The sequence below is a fragment of the Brachycentrus maculatus genome, unplaced genomic scaffold (assembly GCF_059751285.1).
Source record: "Brachycentrus maculatus isolate JH-2025_06_01 unplaced genomic scaffold, ASM5975128v1 h1tg000153l, whole genome shotgun sequence".
Lineage (NCBI taxonomy): Eukaryota > Metazoa > Arthropoda > Insecta > Trichoptera > Brachycentridae > Brachycentrus > Brachycentrus maculatus.
In genome coordinates, this window is record NW_028280906.1 from 88,933 (window position 1) to 110,567 (window position 21,635).

Genomic DNA, 21,635 nt, shown 5'->3' on the forward strand with positions numbered 1-21,635 from the left:
CATTCGTTTCTATAGACGTGAATACATTTTTTTCATTTGTAAAAATGTTTAAAAAAATTCACCCTCTCCTTCATTATATGAAATCATAGAAAGTGACGCTTAGACTTACGACGACTGACAAAGCTAAACAAAGCAATTTCACAAAGTACTAGCCGATTGTGAAGCAGACCTTGGACACAACTATTGTGAAGTGGAACTTGATCCCTACGGGCATTTCAAGTACAAGGTGGCGCAAAATTGACCAACCTACCATAAGATATTATAATTTTGCAAATGGCGTAGTACGTCAATAATATTTGATTGTTGGGTAATATATCCAAAATTAAACAAGGTTTATTTGGTTGAATTCTACATTTACTTATGTATATGTTAATACGTGCCGCGTTTCGTCTTCTTAGGACATTATCAAACACTACTGTCCTAAGAAGACGAAACGCGTCACGTATTAACATATACATAAATAAATGTAGAATTCAACCAAATAAACCTTGTTTAATTTTGGATATAATACCCAACAATTCAATATGGAATTCTACCAACTATCTGCAGTTACAATAAATAATAATATTTGACATTTGTGAATTAGACAGTTGCAGTATACAAACAGCTTTGGAGTTGATCAAAATTAATCGTCCAATTTTAATTTTGATCAACCCATTTACTGAATAAAAATAAAAGATTTTTGCTAATGAGAATCTTTATTTGGATTTTTGCATTTTTTTTCTTTTAAATGGAAAATATGATATCAGTCAAGTGGCTGCCGCCAGAGTTGATACACATTTGTGCCCGTTGTATCAAATTGTTTGTACTCTGCAACTCGTTCTTTACTTCACAAACATCTAATATGATTGACGTACGACGCCATTTGCAAAAATTATAACATTTTCATATAGGGTCATAATTTTGCGCCACCCTGTCAGATAGAAAAAATGAACGCATGCGAATCGTTTTTTCACAAATCACATAATGGATATTGTTTTAAATCCTTAAAACAAAACAACGAAAATCCATTTTAAAATTAGATAAAACACTACTTGTAAATGTGATGAGTATCATCAAAAATGGATGACGCAATCGGACGTAAAGATCTATCAAATTTAATGGTGTCTTATTTAGAAAATATGACAAGACGAATAAGACAAACAAATGAGATATATACAAATCTTAATTGATATAAGATATTGAATCCATTGTGTTTATTGTATTGCTGTATTTTTTATATTGTTTTAAGGAATCAACCTTATACATTTATTATTAACTTTACAAATCCACTTTAATTTTTTAAGACATGTAAACTGCATATGCTTTAAATTCTTGTATAAAAGAGAAAAATATTCTAAGGCAACTCAAAAATGTTATATCATGTCGGATTTTCAGATAGTAAGGTTTCAGAGGATGAAAATTATTCGGCGTCGGTTTTAACTAAGTGATTTTACACAAAGTAAACGATGAACGATAAGGAGAGTGTTGTATTATCATACCACTAGTAAGCAATGCTTTTAATGTATACAATGTTATGTATTATAGCTGTATATAAATAGATCGTATGAGTATAAAATTTATGGTACAATATATATATATATATATATATATATATATATATATATATATATATATATATATATATATATATATATATATATATATATATATATATTATTATTATTTTTACCAGACGCCAGTTTCGCAGTCAAGCGTCAACCGAACTTTGCCACGGCGCCTGTCAATATCATGTCGGGTTTTAAGATAGTGGTATTATGCAAAGTGAACGATGAATGATAATAGTGTTAATATGTAAACCTTCCTATAAAGTTAAGATAGGTACCGCATTATCGGAAGAAGCGTTGCAGGCGGTTAATGTTATTTTTTTAATGACTCATTTTAGTTATTTAAATAACCCCTAATAATTTTCACTGCAATAATGTGGTAGCTATCTCAATATCATGGGGGGGATTTACTGTATTACTATTCCACAAAAGTGACGCTGCTTTTTTTAAAAAGAAAATAAAGTGTTTTTATTATTTACACAAATATTTCAATTACATACTATTTCATTATTTGAAATAGGTATCAAATTGTGGTAGAGTGGGTTCGAACCGAGAAACTCTGACTTAAGAGACTGCGACACTTAACCACGGGACCACAACCCGACCAATTATTTTTATATTCAAAATATCAGATGTTAAAGGTACATATCGTAGTCATACAAGAGGAAGTGACCAAGTGCATTTTTTACAAATACGTGATCATTGACTATTTGATATCTTACTAGCTTGATATTGCCCTGGAAAAAATCCCGAAGGATTTCAAACTCGGAAATATAATGTATAGACTTGTAAAAAATGACTAACTGCATTGATGTTTATTTTCTTGCCAAGCAAAAGTGACTTAAATGGACCTCGTGAACATTATACGTTTTGTTGGCAGGTCACTTTCTCCTCTACGATATAGAAATTATCTCAAACGTGTACAATATTTATTGTACAACATTATTTCATGTCGGGTTTTCAGATGGTGAGGCCTCAGAGGATGAAGATTATTCGGCGTCGGTTTCAGCTATCATGCAGCGCAGAGTCAGCACAAGGCGGTCGCGTCGCGGCGCTGGCAGGGGCAGACGGGCGTCCTCCCCATTCAGCCCCGACGCCACGGCACCCTCGGCTGCGCGGCGTCGCTCATCGGTGTACACAACAAGTTCTGGAGAGTAAGGGCGACTGATATTGTTGTTTAACAAATATTCTACTGTCCATATATAAGCCACCACATCCACAAATGAGTAATACAATTCGAGTTAATATTATTTAGAAGAATGTGCCATAAAACGATGTATGACAGACGTTCTAATAGTGGAATAAGAAGGAAATGTTAAGTTAAGATAAGCATTATCGATACAATTAAGAAAGGTGTGTATTATTTTTTAACAAATATTCTACCATGTATATATATAAACAACCACATCCATAAATAAGTCCTACAATTTGAGGTACTTGTAATGCGATCTCTCAGAAGAATGTGCGACAAAACGATGTATGACAGATGTTCGAATAGTGAAATAAGGAGGGAATGCAAAGCTGAGATGAGCATTATCGATATAATTAAGAAAGGTGTGTTAAGGTGGTTTGAACATGTGGAACGAATGAGTGAGGAAAGAACGGTAAAACAAATTTAATAGGCAAATGTAGTTGGAAAAAGGATTGGAGGAAGATCGAGAAAAACTTGGCACGATCAGGTATGCCAAATACTTAAAAGCGGTCAGGTAAGGAGACGAAATAATCAGAGGGTATGTACGGGTATGTGGAGAAGCAGGAACGTGAAAGAAGCGAAGAATGTTTGCAAAGACAGAGTGGTGTGGCATTCTATTCTCTCTGCCTACCACCGCAAAGAAGCGGCGTGATGGTTTGTTAGATGGTGTTTTTTGTACAGAAGTAGATTCAATATTTTTCTCGTTATTTCGAAAATATCGTATCACGGACATATCGCTCACTCCTTTCAAGAACGTCATAAATCAAAAAACTAGTTTTTTCAGGAGAACATTTTTAAAGTTTAAAAATATTATACCTACAATGTATAAAAAATAAATATCAAGCCACTTATTGAACTTTTTACTGTGCAACAGATCTTTTTAGGTAAAACCTGAAGATTTTTTCTCCATTTGAAAAATATTTAGTATTTTTAAAAAAATAATAAAACTAAACCTTTTCTTTAAAATGCAAAAACAGCACATTCTGCCCTGTAGCGGATAAATATTAAGTTTAAAATATACCTCTTTTGCTGGGATATAGTACATTTTCTGGGCATTCTGAAAACATGCACAACTGAAAATTAACGATTTTTGATTTATTACGTTCTTGAAAGGAGTGAGCGATATATTTCATATTTTAGTTATCATGAACCTTTAATATCAGCATTACTAATTGAAGCTCAAGTCAATGACAGTGTATTGTTTTTTTTGTACAAATTTTTTATTGTTCTATTTCTTTTAAGATACCTATAGTGTAAATAAGTGTGCTTTTTTTAAGCAGTAAAAAAAGTAACCCATATTCCTCAACCTTAGATAACTAAATTATATTTGTAGATACATAATAACTAAACTTTCGTCAGGCGGACTACGTAATTAAAAATGTGAAAATCATCAAAAATATTTATTGAAAATAGGAACCGGTTACATGACACTTAAGTTTTGTTTATTAGGAATGAATGTAAGAGACATTTAAAATAATAAATCACTATTCCGCACAGCAACTACATATGTCAATATTGTGCGATCCACTAATGGCATTATTGCATTTCATGTATCGATGTTTTGTCATCCCACGAGCCTTTGATGGACATAAATAACAGATTTTGCGCACATTAGTTACATAATGAACAGGAGTTTCAGGGTCTGAAGACTCACCAAGAATATCTTATATCATGAACTTGATTTTTTATTACAATCGCACCAATAAATTCGAAGGTAAACACAGCGGGGCGGGTGCAGGGCGCGGGGAAGTATGTGCACTTGACTTACTCGGAGAGGAGCGTCGTCGCGTGGACGAATGTTTAGTTATAAAGGGTTAATTATCGTCTTGTAAATATTTCATTCATTAAATTACTTGTATTTTTTTAAGTAGTTTATTTTTTATTATTTAAATATTGGCATTCGCGGGGTTTGTAGAAATGTCAGAGACTTCAGTGGTAGTCAAATATACGAATAAAATGTACTTGAAGTAGGAATGCCATGAGATGTGTAACGGTCATATATATATTTTTTTTTTTTCAAATTCGCATTTTTATAGTAAAATGCAACCCTAAAAGAAACAACTTGATATCATCGCTACATACTTATTCATGGAGCTTTTTTCATACCTTTTGCTAATACCAAGTACTCTCAGTCTCCTATGGAACGTTAATTTTGTATATTTATTATTTATATATTTTTTTATTAAATAAAAATGGAAAACACAAAACCACTAATACTGAAGAAATAATATGTTCGAGAGCGTGTGTTGGAAATTTAATGAAAATTGTTTGTAGAAGTGAATAATATTTTTGACAAATTACATATTATTCGTTGCTCATCTACTCATTTTCCAAATTGTTCATGACTTGACCTTTGTTCTAACTGAGTGTAATAATTTAAATGTATGTGAGGCAAATGAGTGGTAAGTGCCCAGACTTCCATATTCTTCTTCATCTTTGATGAGATGTCAAAAAATAATATGGAAATAACTCCTGTAATTGGAGATAATCCAGATTTTGTGAACAAGTATTTGGACAATCTCAAAATGTTGTGAATAAATTATCTGGTCAAATTACAAGCTTAAATAATACAAATGAAAATGGTGTTTTCTGGCGTTTCTCATGTGTGTGATTATAATCCAGGATTCGGACCTCACATACTAATATAAGAGTATCTGCTTAGTAAAAAGCTTCTTTACATCTCATCAATAGATGTCTCTAGTGAAATTCTAGTGATTCAAGAACAAGGTTTCTAAATTAGTTCATATATATAAAACTTCCAAGAATTTGAATAGTGTGGTTGTCAATAATGGGTACAATTGGTGAATGTTACACGTGTGTAAAGTGATCTCTTAAACCAGCCTATGATAGTCGTCAGCCGACTTCCATTTTCTTCTTCATCTTTGATGAGATGTCAAAAAATAATATGTTTAGTTTCTACTATGCGATTTGCGAATTCTGAAAAATACTAAGCAATTAGTCAACAAGTTTTAAACAAGTGTTTAATTTTTTTTTTAAATAATCATGTCACTCCACAAAGTTGATGCCGAATCGATAAATAATATTATACACGTTTGACCTTATTTTTTTATTTAACGTCTTAGAAAGAAATAAAATCTTTTATCGGGTATCCAGGTGTTCCTCGTTTACCTTATTTCCATATTTTACTGAAAGACACAAAAAATACATAATAGCAATTATCAAAAGCATAAATTTTCATTCAGCCGTCGGTAGCTTCCGCCTTAATTTGGCTGCAAACCGAAACGGCATCGGATTTGGTAGCACCTTCCCGCCGCACCCATGTAGGAAACATAAAAATCCCTTATTTCGCTGTCATTTTTATATTTTTTAATCAAGTTTATTGCTTTCCTTATCTCACGTTACCTTTGTCTGGTAATCTATTCAATAGTTTATAATACGGGGAAATTTCGGCGTTTCCTCCGGCCCATTTGTATGAAACCATTAGCTTAATGAAATCTAATCCAATAATCTGCACCCACTTTCCTATGACCTGAATCCGACCTCTAATTAGTTTCATCGCCGGTCACAATACACAGTTTTCATCATGCGCTGGACACATTTTGAACTTTGCATTGAGAATGTTGTGTCAAACCCAAGGTCGCGAGTGATCTATTACCAGGCTTGTACTAATTGCAGGTAAATGAATCATTATACATATGAAGCTAAAAGAAACGTTAGAAATACGCAGTAACGGCATGTGATGAGCACTAGGGATAGGTTACCCATACAACTCTACATACATATGTAGAATATAGTGACGACATTCGAATCCTTTTTGGAGGAATTGATGATGTAGATATGTAGTTGAATTCCAAAATAATATTTTTCTCGATCAATTTATTCGGTAGTTACTTTGAAGTAATTTCCAAATTTAAAAAAATAATAATATTCTTTTTTTTAACTACTATTATTAAAATCCATTTTGACACGTGTTTCGATGTATTTTCTTTTTTTCGCTTGTTCTTGAATCACTAGAATTTCACTAGAGACATCTATTGGTGAGATGAAAAGAAGCTTTTTTATTGAGCAGAAACTCTTTCATTTGTATGTGAGGTCCGAATCCTGGATTATAATCACATGCATGAGAAACGCCAGAAATGATCATTTTCATTTTCATTATTATAGCTTATAATTTGACCAGTTTTTACAACATGAATTTGACTCTAGAACTCACAATTTGACAAGGGTAATTTGAACAGGACTGCGATATCCATCGAAGATGGCCAGGATGTCACCCAGGAGCAGATTTATGAGAACATTAGACTGCACAAGGAGGTCCTCGGATCTGTGAAGCAACAACCCTGGGGCATGCGAAGGAAACTCAGGCTCGTCAATCAGGTAGATAAACAAAAACACAACTTTTAACCAACTTACCATCAAGCCTCTTCCCCGTACGGGTAGGTAGAGAGAACAGAACGCCACGCAAATCTGTCTTTGCACAATATTCGCTTCTCCCGCATACATATTCTCACACATACACGCTGATTACACTAGTCAACAAAAAAAAAATCAGTCTCTGTAATCAAAAAAATTTTAAATTTCCATTTTAAGCTTTTAAAGTTTGCTTTTGTCTGATTTACGTCGATAGGAAAGTTTTAAAGATTTTAACTGATTTTATGAGAAACAGTTGGTAGCACTTTGATAAACCCGATCGTATTCTAATTGCATATTTTTTGCGAAAGGTACAGTAGTGAGTGTGTATATACATATATATATATATATATATATATATATATATATATATATATATATATATATATATATATATAATATATATATATATATATATATATATATATATATATATATATATATATATATATATATATATATATATATATATAAATGTATATATATATATATATATATATATATATATATATATATATATATATATATATATATATATATACATATGTATATATATATATATATACATGGAAAGGGTGGAATTGGCAAAAGAATGATGAAAGTAGACTGAATGCAGTCAAATGTGTTCTCTCAGATGAAAGCTATGTAATAGATGTTAAATTGGTGATATAAGGTAAGAAAGCGCGACTGAGAAAAGCATTATCGATAAGACAGACTGGTGTGGCGTTCTATTATGGGAATTCTATTACTATTATTCTACGGGGAAGCGAAGTCATGGTTAGTTAATTATTTAATAATTCACAAGCTTTTTCATAGGTGAGAATTAGATAGTTAAACATACCTACTATAATGTATGTACAACAATACATTTACAATATATTTTATGTAATGCTATGAATTTATATATTAAATGTCAAAATCAAATACTGATTTTTTGAGTCTACCAATTCGTGTTTGATTGTTAAAAAACAAAATTAAATTAAACTTGTAATAATTTTTCGCCTTGTTATGGCATTTTAAAACGAAAGACATTTATAGTGATTTTAAAACAAAGTTATATTTTAATTACGAAAGGCATTCGTTTGAAAACAACAAGGCTAAACAGTTGTGACAAATTTTATCTTTTTGTGTTTTTGTGTACAATTTAGTAAAGAATCAGTGTTTGATATTAAATATATAAATTTAAATGAGTTCTGCAAATTAAACGCCAAATCTTTAAATAAATAATAACATGAAGTATTTTTTGACATCTTAACAAAGACGAAGAATGATATGTCATCTCAGTCAAGAAGCTTCTTTTCGTCTCACCAAAAGATGTCTCTAGTAAAATTATAGTGATTCAAGAACAAGGTTTCGAAATTCGATCATATATAGATATATATATATATATATATATATATATATATATATATATATATATATATATATATATATATATATATATATATATATATATATATATATATATATATATATATATATATATAAATATATAAATATATATTTATATATATATATATATATATATATATATATATATATATATACATATATACATATATATATATAAATATATATATATATATATATATATATATATATATATATATATATATATATATATATATATATATATATATATATATATATATATGTATATAAATATATATATATATATATATATATATATATATATATATATATATATATATATATATATATATATGTATATATATATATATATATATATATATATATATATATATATATATATATATATATATATATAAGACTTCCAAGAATATGAGTATTGTGGTTGTCAATCATGGGTAGAATTGGTGAATGTTACACGTGTGTAAAGCGATCACTTAAACCAGCCTTTGACGGTCGTAAGGCCCGTAAATGCCCAGACTTCCATATATCTCCACATCTTTGTTGAGATATCAAAAAATGAAATGAATAATAACTCCTATAATTGGAGATAATCCAGATTTGTGAACAAGTATTTGGACACACTCAAAATGTTGTAAAAATATGAAGTTAATGATTTTTACTTTGCATATTTTTTAAAGAAATAAATGTTTTTCTTGTGTACAGGCTAAAGCATATATCAAAAAACATGAAGGAGCACTACAAGAAAGACTTGCTCAAAATAAATGTACCAGAGATATATTGGCGCGCTGTAATATCCTCTTGGCTAGGGTAAGATTTAAAAAATACGTATTTATGTATGTCCTGTTTATTTTTATTCGGCAGTTATGTACGATTTTTTTTTCTTTATTTTAAATTCTTTTGCATTATACAAACATGACATAAATTCAAATACAAAAAAATATGAATAAAATATGAATACAAAAAAAAATCCCACAAAGGCATGGCCTGTGTGTGGGTAAACAATATAATTTAGGTCATAGTAAAGGATACTGGCAAGAATACAATTGTATACATATAAAGGATACTGGCAAGAATACAATTGTATAATATGTATTCTTGTATACAATTGAATACAATTGTATACAAGAATACATATTATAAGAAGTAGAACTATTGTAGAATTAAAGTGTTAATATAAAATACAAAAAATACAAAATACTTGATTATCAGAAACAAAAATAAAATAAAAAATTAAAATAAAATAAAAATAAAATAAAAAAACATAAAAAAGATGAAAAAGTAAAAAGTTATCTGAGTTGATGGATAATCTATTAAAAAATAACTCCTAAGTACAATAATACAAATTTGTGAACAAATTTATAAGACACTCAAAATGTTGTGAATTAAATTAATTGCTATTGTAAGAAATGCAATGCAATTATGAGAGATTAATTTATTTAAACATCAATTAAAGTAATACCAATTCTTAGTCTATACCAGTATTCGCCACGCGGTAGCTCGTGGGCTACCGGTAGCTCGCCGAAACTTTTTCGGTGGCTCGCGTAGGATATTAAATTTGCCTAGTAAATTTTATTATTGAACTCCGAAAATAAATAGAAAATGTACTTAATTTCAACGGAATGCTGAAAAGGTTAATTTGATGTTCTATTATAATTTATTTAAACCAATATAAAAATATTATGTATTGTGAATTTGCATAGGTAACTCACCAGACAAGTTAAATTTCTGAAAGTAGCTCATGTCCTTATTGAGGAGACCACTGGTCTATACCGAGAACATATGCCCTCTGGACGCTAAGGGTTCGTCTCTATTTTTTGGGATTCCCAACTAAGCTCGGGAGGTACTTAACAGCGGTGGAAAAATGTCTTACAGTGGGTAATCCCTTCTCTTCAATGAATATCTATGAATACATTTGGCCCGTTTTAAACATCGAATTTTTTAAATATTCATTATTTCAACATGTCATTAGAGCAATTTATAAATTAAAGAGTTAAGTCACTACTCGGCTGTGCAAACTCAAAACACAGTAAGGGACATTTTTTTTGTAGTACGTTTTTTTAGCATTTTTGGACTAAGTAGATTCTACTTTTGTCCGCCTCAGTAGTGTAATGGTCAGCATGCGCGGCTACCGTTCTGGAGGTCCCGGGTTCGATTCCCAGGGGGGTCAAATAAATATAAGTGTTTTTTTCACTGCAATATTTATTCAATATTACCCTGGACTGGTACCTGAAGTGGAGGGCTGTTCAACTTTCCTTCGTGTGTAAACGATCGAGATAATACTGCGTTTATATGAAGCAGTGCCCTATGCATCATTGGGGTGCGGATAAGAGTTTTATTATTATTATTGTTATTACAAAAATGCAAAAAAAACCTATTACGAAAAAATGTCCCTTACTGTGTTTTATGTGTGGACAACCGTACTCTCCCTCTTATTTCTATAAGCGTATATTATATATGTTGAGAAGTTAATACAAAAATAACTCTTAAGTGGAAAAACCCAGATTTATGAATAAGGGTTTAGACATATTCAAAATGTTGTCAATTCGATTAAACAGAAATTGAATTTATCGCTCACTCCTTTCAAGAACGTCATAAATAAAAAAACTTGATTTTTCACGAGAACGTTTTTAAAGTTTAAAAAAATAATACAATGCATTAAAAATGAATATCATGCCACTTATTGAACTTTTTACTGTGCAATAGATCTTTTTAGGTAAAACCTGAAAGTTTTTTCTCTATTTGAAAAATATTTTGTTTTTTTTTTTTTAAATTAAACAATACGTTTTATTCAAAATGCAAAAACAACACTTTCTGCCCTGTAGCGGGTAAATATTAAGTTAAAATATGCCGCTTTTGCTAGGATATAGTACATTTTCTGGGCATTCCGAAAACATGCGGAAATGAAAATTTACGGTGTTTGATTTATGACGTTCTTGAAAGAAGTGAGCGATATGGCATGAGTTAACAGTCTACGGCACACACGAATAAAATGAGAAGTTTGAAGTAATACCATTACTGAGAAATCGGATACATCCCTTGGTTCGTTTAGTGAGTCAGTTTGGTTTATATTTGTATGAATGTTAATTTTTGTTTGCAGAGATTACAGCATATGAAAAGAGAAGCGGCAAACTTTTCCAATTGGATAATTCCCTGGGAACTGAGAATTAAGGAAATCGAATCACATTTTGGTTCAGTTGTTGCTTCGTACTTCACCTTTCTCCGCTGGTTATTTTGGGTGAATTTCGTTATTTCTGTAGTACTAATAGTGTTCGTTGTGGTGCCCGAGGTAAGTTACTACACTACACTAACTTAATATACTGCAACTAGTACAACACTACTAGTATGTATTTTACCCTTCCCCTGGGAATCGAACACGGGACTTGTTTTAATTGCTTATTGTGCTTTAGATTCTTACCGCAGATAAGGATGCTGGAGAGCGGAAGGAGATGCTACCGGAAGAACGACAAAATTCTTCTAATTTACGAACATTGTGGGAGTTTGAAGGAATATTGAAGTATTCGCCGATATTTTATGGATATTACAACATAAGAAAACCAGAGAAAAAGGGCGGCTATCACCTCCCCCTCGCCTACCTAACAACTGGTATAGCTGTTTATATATACAGTTTTGTAGCAACTCTACGAAAGTAAGTATCTCTTATTTGGGTTCATTTTTATATTTTTGATCGTATTTATTTTAAATGTGAGTAATAGACACAGATTTTTTACTCCAAATCGGGCGTTTTCAAACAAAATCGGACGGTGTATTCAAAGTATTGCTCACAATTCAAAGTATTATGAATAAACGCCAGAGGACGGCCACACCGCGAATATCTAAGTGACTTATACGAGGAAATGGGTTTTTTGTTTTGGAATCTGAGCCCGCCATCCATCCGCAGCAGTTATAGAGTCCTGAGGGACTCTCTGTCAGCTACACATAGAGGAAAATCTTCAAAATATTTCTGAATAAATAATGCTCTATTCAATTAATGAGGGGGGAGGAGGATGTACGGACAAAGGCCGACACTTCGTCCTCACCCCTCGGGATCCCCTCAGGAAATGGGCTGCTCGACGTATGAAGAGCTGAAGAGGGTTTCGGAAAATAGACTAGAATGGCGAAGGAGATGTTATCTGTTGCTGCAGACCAATCCGCAGAATGACACTAGAGAAGGAGAGAGTTTAAAGAACTACAGATTTTTTCATCGACAAATGATCACAAAACTAAATTAGTGATCTGATACAAGTGTTTATTTTAAATAATCATGATTAAAATGAATCAGGCATCTAAAAATAGCATACTAGCAATGAAACGATTGAAAAAATGTAAATTAATACCGTGTACAATATTTTCATAAGGAAAATTGGTACAATCCTTTGGCAAGATTCTAAGTGAATCCTAAACATAATTTGGCGCTATAAAAAGCTTGATTTTAACACAGTTGTTTTATTTTACAAAGTTTGATTTAAACTATTTACAGCAAGTAAAATGTTTACTATACTGGCCAATCAGTTTATTTTTTGGAAACTAGCATACTGTATTTAATATCTTCTTTTTCATCTATCGATTTTATTCGATGTGTTAATTATTTCACCACCAAAATCCAGCAAGAACTCGTTATTATAACATATTTTCAAATTAATAATATTTTTTGTGATTCCTGTCAATTTTTCAGGAAACAAGTGAAGCCTTTTAAACTTTATAAAATTCACCACTATATATCTGCGGAAAACATTCAAGAAAAGAGAAGCCTTTTAAATTCACTTTAACTTTCCTTTAGTGTAATAAATATTTGATGATGCCCTAACAAGGAGAAATAATTGACACAATATAATTTTTTATGTGTTTTTGTTGATAAAATACAACTTAGTAGACTCAAAAAATCTGTGTTTGATTTAAAATTAATACATAAATTAAAATGGAGTCCTACAAATTAAACGCCAAATCAATAAATAAAAAATATTATTCTTTTTGTTCCGTAGAATGGCTGAAAATTCTAGAATGTCAAAGTTATCTGAAAAGGAAGACGAATGCATTTTCTCATGGAAATTGTTTACGGGCTGGGACTACATGATTGGAAACTCCGAAACCGCTCATAATAAAACTGCATCGATCGTCTTAGGATTCAAAGAAGCGCTTTTAGAAGAAGCAGAGAAGAAAAGGGACTTGAGAAAGTAAACATGTATAAAATATCTTTAATATCAACATGAAAAAAAAATTTAAAAAAACATGTATTGATATATTTACCGATTTCGTATAAATATTTTTTCTTAAATGTATGCTAAAATTACAAAAACAGTCCTCTCTATTATTATCTCTAGACTAAATCAAGAATATTTTCCTTTACTATCAACTAGTTTTAATATTTCCTACTGGTATTGAAAGATATCGTAGTCATACAAGAGAAAGTGACCAAGTGCATTTTTTACAAAAACGTGATTATTGACTATTTGATATCTTACTAGCTTAATATTGCCCTGAAACATATCCAAAAGTGATTTAAAACTTGGAAGTATAATATTTTGACTTCTTAAAAATGTCTAACTGCATTGATATTTATTTTCTTGCCATGAAAAAGTGACTTAAATGACCCTCCTGAACATAATAAAATAGAAAATAGCATTCTGTCCAAGTCGGAAAATTGACTCGTCCTCGGATTTTTGACTTTCGTTGTCCACCACTACTTTGAGTACAAAAAATATGTTCTTGCTTTGTTTGACAATCGCTTACAGCGTCACTATCAGCCAAATCCGACACTGTAAGGGCGAAATCAATAGGTTTTCGGAATAAATGTATTTCTGTTTTTCACAAAAATATGTTCTTGCTTTGTTTGACAATCGCTTACAGCGTCACTATCAGCCAAATCCGACACTGTAAGGGCAAAATCAATAGGTTTTCGGAATAAATGTATTTCTGTTTTTCACAAAAATATGTTCTTGCTTTGTTTGACAATCGCTTACAGCGTCACTATCAGCCAAATCCGACACTGTAAGGGCGAAATCAATAGGTTTTCGGAATAAATGTATTTCTGTTTTTCACAAAAAAATTATTATTTGTGAATGTTACTGACGAATTGGAACTATAGTATGTAAGTGCGCATGATGCGACTAAATCTCCCAGCTCGACCCCCAAAATACACTAGCGTCATCGTCAGTATATCGACGGCCGCGCTTTTGGCAAAGTATAGGTACCTACTTTTCTTCTTGGTGTAGGCCTTGTGGCCTGTTTTTAAGAGGGATTAGCCTCCTGCGATGTCGATTCCCAGCTATCGATCCATCTCTTTGGTGGTCTGCCCGGGAGTCGTCTACCATGGGGTTGGCCGTACAGTGCGATGCAAGGGAGTCTGGATGGTTCCAATCTCCTCCGATGACTATCTCCTTCGATGCCATCCCCATATGCGATGCGATCTCGCATATTTCCCTGATCCTGGCGTTTCTTCTTAGAGTCTTCATTTCTAGCACTCTAATGGCGTTTTTCGTGCCAACGATGTCCGCTCTGCTTTCGATCCCATAAGTCATGATGGGTCACCATAGTATATCAGAGTAAATTTATATATGTGAATCGAAAGAATAAAGAAAGGATAGTTAAACAAATTTATGATGCAAATGTGTTGGTTATAGAAGAAGAGGAGGACCGAGGAAAACTTGACTTGATCAAATATTTAAAGTACTTGGTCAGGTCAGAAGTCGAAATAATCGGCTTTTGTGTTCATACACACAAGTTCTCATGAATTTCTATTCTCATGAATATGTATGAATGTGGAAGAGGCGATTATTGTGTGCAAAAACAGATTGGCGTTCTATTCTCTCTGCCTACCCCTGCAGTGAAGAGGCGTTCTATGGGGAAAATGTTTCGCTTAACGAGTAAGATGCTGGAACGAATTATGCTCGTTATAAGAGGTTCCACTGTACTATTATCCAAATTTGATTTCATGCAATTTCTTAACCTATCTCTAAATAATGCTTTACCTATTTTTCAGCTGGAAGGTAATATTCAAACGCGTGTTGGTCAATATTTGCACCATGTTTCTACTCTGCGTGTCAGCGTATGCCGTGGTGGAAGTGGTTGGGAGGTCACGTGGTCCAGAAGCCGAAAGCAATATATGGAGGCAAAATGAAATCACTATAGTCATGTCTCTCATCTCCTTCATATTCCCTATCTTCTTCGAGTTACTCGGGCTTCTAGAGAGTTACCACCCGCGACGCCAATTGCGTGTTCAATTAGCCAGGTAACGTGTCATTCAAAGGAAACGACATTACAGTAAAACCTCGGTATAAAGGCCCTCCATTTAACGAACTTAGTAATGGCATACATGATGGACAAAAAAAGTCCTGGTAATAGTATACATGCTTAAATTCAAGTTTCGCCGCGTGTAAAAAAATTTCAACGGCCATAATTATATTATTTATTGATTCGGCATTAACTTTGTGGAATGACATGATTATTTAATTAAAATTAAACACTTGAATATGCCACTTTAATGAGTTTTATTTATATTTACGACTAGTTTCGAAAACGACAGATGTTTTCATCTTCTGGTTTGAATTTGTACCAGAAGATCAAAACATCTGTCGTTTTCGAAACTAGTCGTAAATATAAATAAAACTCATTGAAGTGGTATATTCAAGTGTTTAATTTTATTAAAAAGGGCCATTATTATCACGTCATATGTCTAGCACGAGATTTTGAGACATAACGCCGTCTTGCTCGTAGGTTGCACCTAGCCAGAGCAAAATTACTGCCAAAAATGAAGTCGCTAGTCGTAAGATCACATCTCTATGATCTGATAGGACTATTTGTCATATAACGAAGTTCAACTATATTATACGCATTTTCATAATTTTAAACTGTTCATTATAAAAATATATATATTTGAAACTACAAAAGTGCAAACAAAACTTGATTAGTTTTTCAAAGTATGTAAGATAACCGAAAGCAAGTGCGTCTATATCAAATAGCAATGAGTTTAATAGCAGTATATATATATATATATATATATATATATATATATATATATATATATATATATATATATATATATATATATATATATATATATATATATATATATATATATTAATTATTAAAAACATTGATAACTTTGTGGTATGGTAATGAAACACTCTCCTTACCATTCATTGTTTACTTTGTGTAATACCACTTTTTAAACACTTATTTGTGACAAACAAGTTTTGTTTGAATTTTGTATTGTTTGTTAATATACACATATACTGTGTTCATTTTGCAAAAAAATATATTAAACCTTTTTTAACATAATGGACTTTCGGCATTGGAGGACACCCCCTCCCCCGAATTAGTCGTTATATCGAGGTTTCACTGTACATATTTACATTTTCAAATAATCATTACACTCAAAGTGAATTTTGCATTCCAGAATAATGTTGCTAAATTTACTGAACTTGTACTCGCTGATTTTCGCTCTCTTTGATAAGATTACCGACATGACTGAGGACTTGAGAGAACTTAAACCCAATTTGACGACGGTAGCTCCATTGCTGACTACACAGCCGGAGGTTTATATTCCGACGACGGACTCGTCGATATTTTCCACTTTTGACACTGGCACGACCGAATGGGATGTCACCGAACTCTACGATACTGAGAATGTCACTCATTGTATCGAAGTCGAAGTTGCGTGTACCACTACTTCGAAAATAACCGTTAAAAATATCACAACTACCCTCATGACAGTTGTGTTTGCGAATTTGACTCCATTTTCACCCACGATGCCGTACAATGAATTATCAACCCAAAGTTCTTATATTTATAACCTCAACGACACGCTGGACCCCACGATTGGCAGTTTCTACAATTCAACTATGTCCAAAGATTATGACAACATCTCAGACATCTCCGTTACAGACCTGTTTTCTCAATACTCCACTACAGAAGTTCCTCTATTCGGTTCTGCTACTGAAAACTTCTCGTATGATAATGATGACAATGATACCGATTACGCTGTCAATTATATCGAAGAAAATGAAACTGATTACGAAAGTGTTTATTTTAAAGATGATCCTTTGTCATATAACCTTGAAAATGGAAACTTCTCGAATTATTTAACTACCCTTTATACGGAAGAAGAAAGTTCCTCAATGTCCACGGATGCCACGGAAAGTAGTGAATACCTTATTCTAGATATGGATAAAGGAACAAGCACCGAGGGAACTGATCTCCAATCCGAAACTGTATTAAAAACAGATACCCTTTTCGACGCCACAACCAGTCAACCAGATACAAAACCATGCTTTAAAGTCACTTGCTTCTCTGTCTCACCATTCGACTATAATAAACACTTTGTCAATAAGATGAATCATTCGTCTGCCAAAAAAATGGAAGACAAAGAGAATTTGCCAGTTTTTAGCGCTTTGATAGAGAAACAATATAGATTTGAAAAAGCATCTTCCACCGAACTGAACATCACAACGAGAAAATTACTACGAACGCTATGTTGGGAGACAATGTTCGGTCAAGAACTTGTGAAACTGACTATGATGGATTTGGTAATTTATCATTATCTTACTTTTTGGCTCAATACTCAACTTTATAATATTATATATATATATATATATATATATATATATATATATATATATATATATATATATATATATATATATATATATATATATATATATATATTTATATATGTGTGTGTGTAAATACTGCAACATAATATTTTTCGCTTCATTTTAGGTTCTCACCATTCTGGCAACTCTTTTCGTTGATTTTTTCCGGGCCGTTTTTGTTCGTTTCATGAATAAATGTTGGTGCTGGGATTTGGAGAAAACTTTTCCTCAGTACGGCGACTTCAAAATAGCTGAAAACATCCTCCACCTCGTCAATAATCAAGGGATGGTGTGGATGGGAATGTTTTTCTCTCCCGGCCTCGTAGTACTCAACTTGGTCAAGTTGGTGATCTTGATGTATTTGAGGTCTTGGGCAGTGATGACTTGCAATGTTCCTCACGAGGTGGTTTTTCGGGCTTCGAGGAGTAACAACTTCTACTTGGCCCTTCTCCTTACGATGCTGTTTCTGTGCGTGCTCCCAGTTGGTTATGCAATAGTCTGGGTGGAACCTTCGTGGCATTGTGGCCCTTTTTCAAACTACCAAAGGATATACCACTTATTCACTCAGAGTATACATAACGTGCTACCTGAGAAATTTCACAGAGCAGTAGATTATATCGCCTCGCCCGGTATTGTCATTCCTTTATTGTTACTCCTGGTTTTGATCATATACTATCTGCTCTCCTTGACTGGAGCACTTCGCGAAGCAAACAACGATCTTAAGGTTATAATGCTTTCAATATCTATTCAAGAAAAACATATTTTGTCGTCACAGAACATTTGGTTAAATTGTCGCGTTTATATTCTAGATTCAATTAAGGAGAGAGCGAACAGAGGAGCGTAGAAAGATGTTCCAAATTGCCGACAAAAGGAGTAGAGGAGTTTCAAATGATTTAGAAAGTATACCATTTTCCAAGTGGAAAAAAATACTACCTGTTATACCAAGCAAGGACGAAGGAAATGGGGATGAACCCGCTACTACACAAGATAAAGTACAAGCCGAAAAAAAAGGTCATTTAGTATGTTTTTTACAACCCAACAACCATCAAGTCAAGTGCTAAATACATTTTTTTTCACTTACAACCGAACTCAAAAAATGATTTTATTTAATTTAATTTTACTCTGTTACAAATTGGTAATTAATTAAACTAATGTTAGAAAATCAACATTTTTTGTTTGTGCTTTTAAAATACGTTTGAAGTTTTGGAAATAAACTTAACTAAAATGTTACAGATACCCTAGCGAAAATAGTCAAATTGGCTCTGAGGAAATCATCAGGAACTTCGGATGATGAAAGTTGCCTAGCCATTCCCCCGGCTGATGATGAGACTGATACAGAATTCCACGAATCACTACCAGAAGATGTTTTAACCTCAAAAGATATTCAATTTTCTCATAAGAAAAAACATAGCGTGATCAAATCAGAAACATCGAACAATATTGAAAAAGAAAGACCTAAAAGAAAATCTCGACTGAAACCAAAACCGAATGCCAACGCTGAATTACAGGAAGATGACCACAAAAACATGCCAGAAAAAAGATTCTTTAAGCCTCGAAAACTCGCGAAAGAAAGCGATGAATCAAATTCAAACCGTCGAAATGACCCAAAACATCCAATAAGTACAATTAAAGAGTTCCGGATAAGCTTTCCAGAACTTTCGGATGAGTATAGTAACAAAATTTCATTCCGAAACGCCACTGCAACTGAAGATATGAATAATAAAATAAAAGAGCAGCAGTCAGATCAAATATGTAACCAACAACATTTTAAAGAGACCTTCGAATTGAAATGCGTCAATGAACGTATTCCAAACAAAAATCCATCAATGTCTATTGAGAAGCGGGAAGATTCAACAACTTCTGTCATTCCAGTTATTATGATTAGTAAAACAGAAAGTGACGAAGATGTCTTGGAAAAAAAAGTTAATGGAATAGCGAAAAGAAGGGGGGATAAACCTAAAGGTACAAATATTGAAAGAGAAAGTCATGTGGGAGAAAAAACGCACGCCGCAAAACAAGATATTGAAGATCAGCAAAGTAAGGAGGATGAGAGGAGTAAAAAAATGGACAGAGATGATACTAATAAAGATTCTCTGTTGGATAATGATTCCACTGAGAGACCAACCTGCAGCAAGTATTTAGATCAAAGGAAGTCAAAATATAAAAGTGATTTAATTCGATCATTGCTCAATGCTGCAAAAAAATTACAAGCAGAAGAAAAATAAAACGCCGACAAAATTAATAATTAAAATTACTTAAAAATAAATCAAATAAAAAACATTATAAGTAGGTTTACATGTAATAAATAAACAAAAATATACATGAGACTCACTTGCGTTAGAAGTGAAACTTTTTAGGTTTTAGAAACAGTTGATTTTATGCTCGAAACTCTATTTCTTTCTAAAGTAGTTTTTGGCACTTTTACTGTAGTTTATTTGCATTTTTCAAGGCTCGGACTCTTTTTGTAACTGTTTTTTATTAATTCCATACATCATACACTTCTTTTTTTTAATAAAAGGGATATAAGTATTTGTGTTTTTATTATTTTCACAAATATTTAAATTTCATACAATTTCTGTGATCATAAGCGGCTCATTATTAGAAATAGGTATCAAATTGTAGTAGTGAGTTTGACCCGAGAAACTCTGACTTAAAAGTCCGCGACACTAACCACGGGACCACAACCCGACAACAGAAATTTTGAACTAGTAAATGTGTACAGTATGATATGCAAGAGTTTACAGGTTCCCTATGCTACGTATGAACACAGTACACGCGTAAGCGTGTAGACTATCTACAACGCATGCGACAGAGCGAGTAGAAACAATCTCCTACTCTTTCCTTTCAACTGAGAAGGGACGAAAGTTTCACTTTTTCGTCTGATCCAGGCAAATTAGCCCAACCGCGCCTAAAAAAGTTTCACTGAAAATATCATACTTATGCCAAATAAATATTTTTGTTATTTTTGTTTAAAAATCAGGTCTCTAAAATATAAAATTATATTAATATCTTTATAATTTATGGATGTAAAAAAATATCTGCATACCGCGGGTACATAAAAAATCATATACGTAGGGGAGAGGACTTGGGCCTTGGGCTATCGGTTTCCAACGGCCGGAAATTTTTCAACACTCCGGTAATTTTTTTTAATTTAATTTGTTGTTACTTATTTGTATGCATCTGTTTACTAATTATATTGGCTCTTAAAAAAACATCTTATTATTCAAGAATATTATACCCTCAAAAACGTGACCTTCAATTTGATCGTCTTACTGTGTGTCCCGTACCTTGGGCCATCTCAGGGTACCGTACCTTGGACCACTCAGCTTTTATTGTTTAGTGTTGAGTTTAGCCATTACAATGTAGAATAGACTACATTTTGCCAGATGTTTATCTGTACCTGAGAAGCAAGTCCAAAATTTGAAGAAATGAGTTATTGATGCAGACTTGATATGAATTATCATGTTTAGTAGTGTAAGAAAAGTAAACATATGAATCTGTAATTGAGTAAATGTTGCATCCTTTTGCCTCTAAATGATTTAT

General features: G+C 32.4%; 1 protein-coding gene across 1 annotated transcript in view; it reads left to right on the plus strand.

Moving 5' to 3' along the window:
* LOC148308643 (transmembrane channel-like protein) overlaps positions 1 to 21,405 on the plus strand; it is a 44,584-nt gene extending 23,179 nt beyond the window's left edge. The window contains exons 5-15 of the mRNA XM_088261382.1: positions 2,512 to 2,701; positions 6,939 to 7,077; positions 9,208 to 9,312; positions 11,603 to 11,791; positions 11,913 to 12,151; positions 13,485 to 13,676; positions 15,482 to 15,730; positions 16,898 to 18,026; positions 18,220 to 18,816; positions 18,902 to 19,103; positions 19,326 to 21,405. Of these exons, the coding sequence (XP_088117508.1) occupies positions 2,512 to 2,701; positions 6,939 to 7,077; positions 9,208 to 9,312; positions 11,603 to 11,791; positions 11,913 to 12,151; positions 13,485 to 13,676; positions 15,482 to 15,730; positions 16,898 to 18,026; positions 18,220 to 18,816; positions 18,902 to 19,103; positions 19,326 to 20,317 (4,223 nt within the window). The 3' untranslated portion in view covers positions 20,318 to 21,405. The remainder of the gene's footprint in view (positions 1 to 2,511; positions 2,702 to 6,938; positions 7,078 to 9,207; positions 9,313 to 11,602; positions 11,792 to 11,912; positions 12,152 to 13,484; positions 13,677 to 15,481; positions 15,731 to 16,897; positions 18,027 to 18,219; positions 18,817 to 18,901; positions 19,104 to 19,325) is intronic.
* The last annotated feature ends 230 nt before the right edge of the window (positions 21,406 to 21,635 follow it).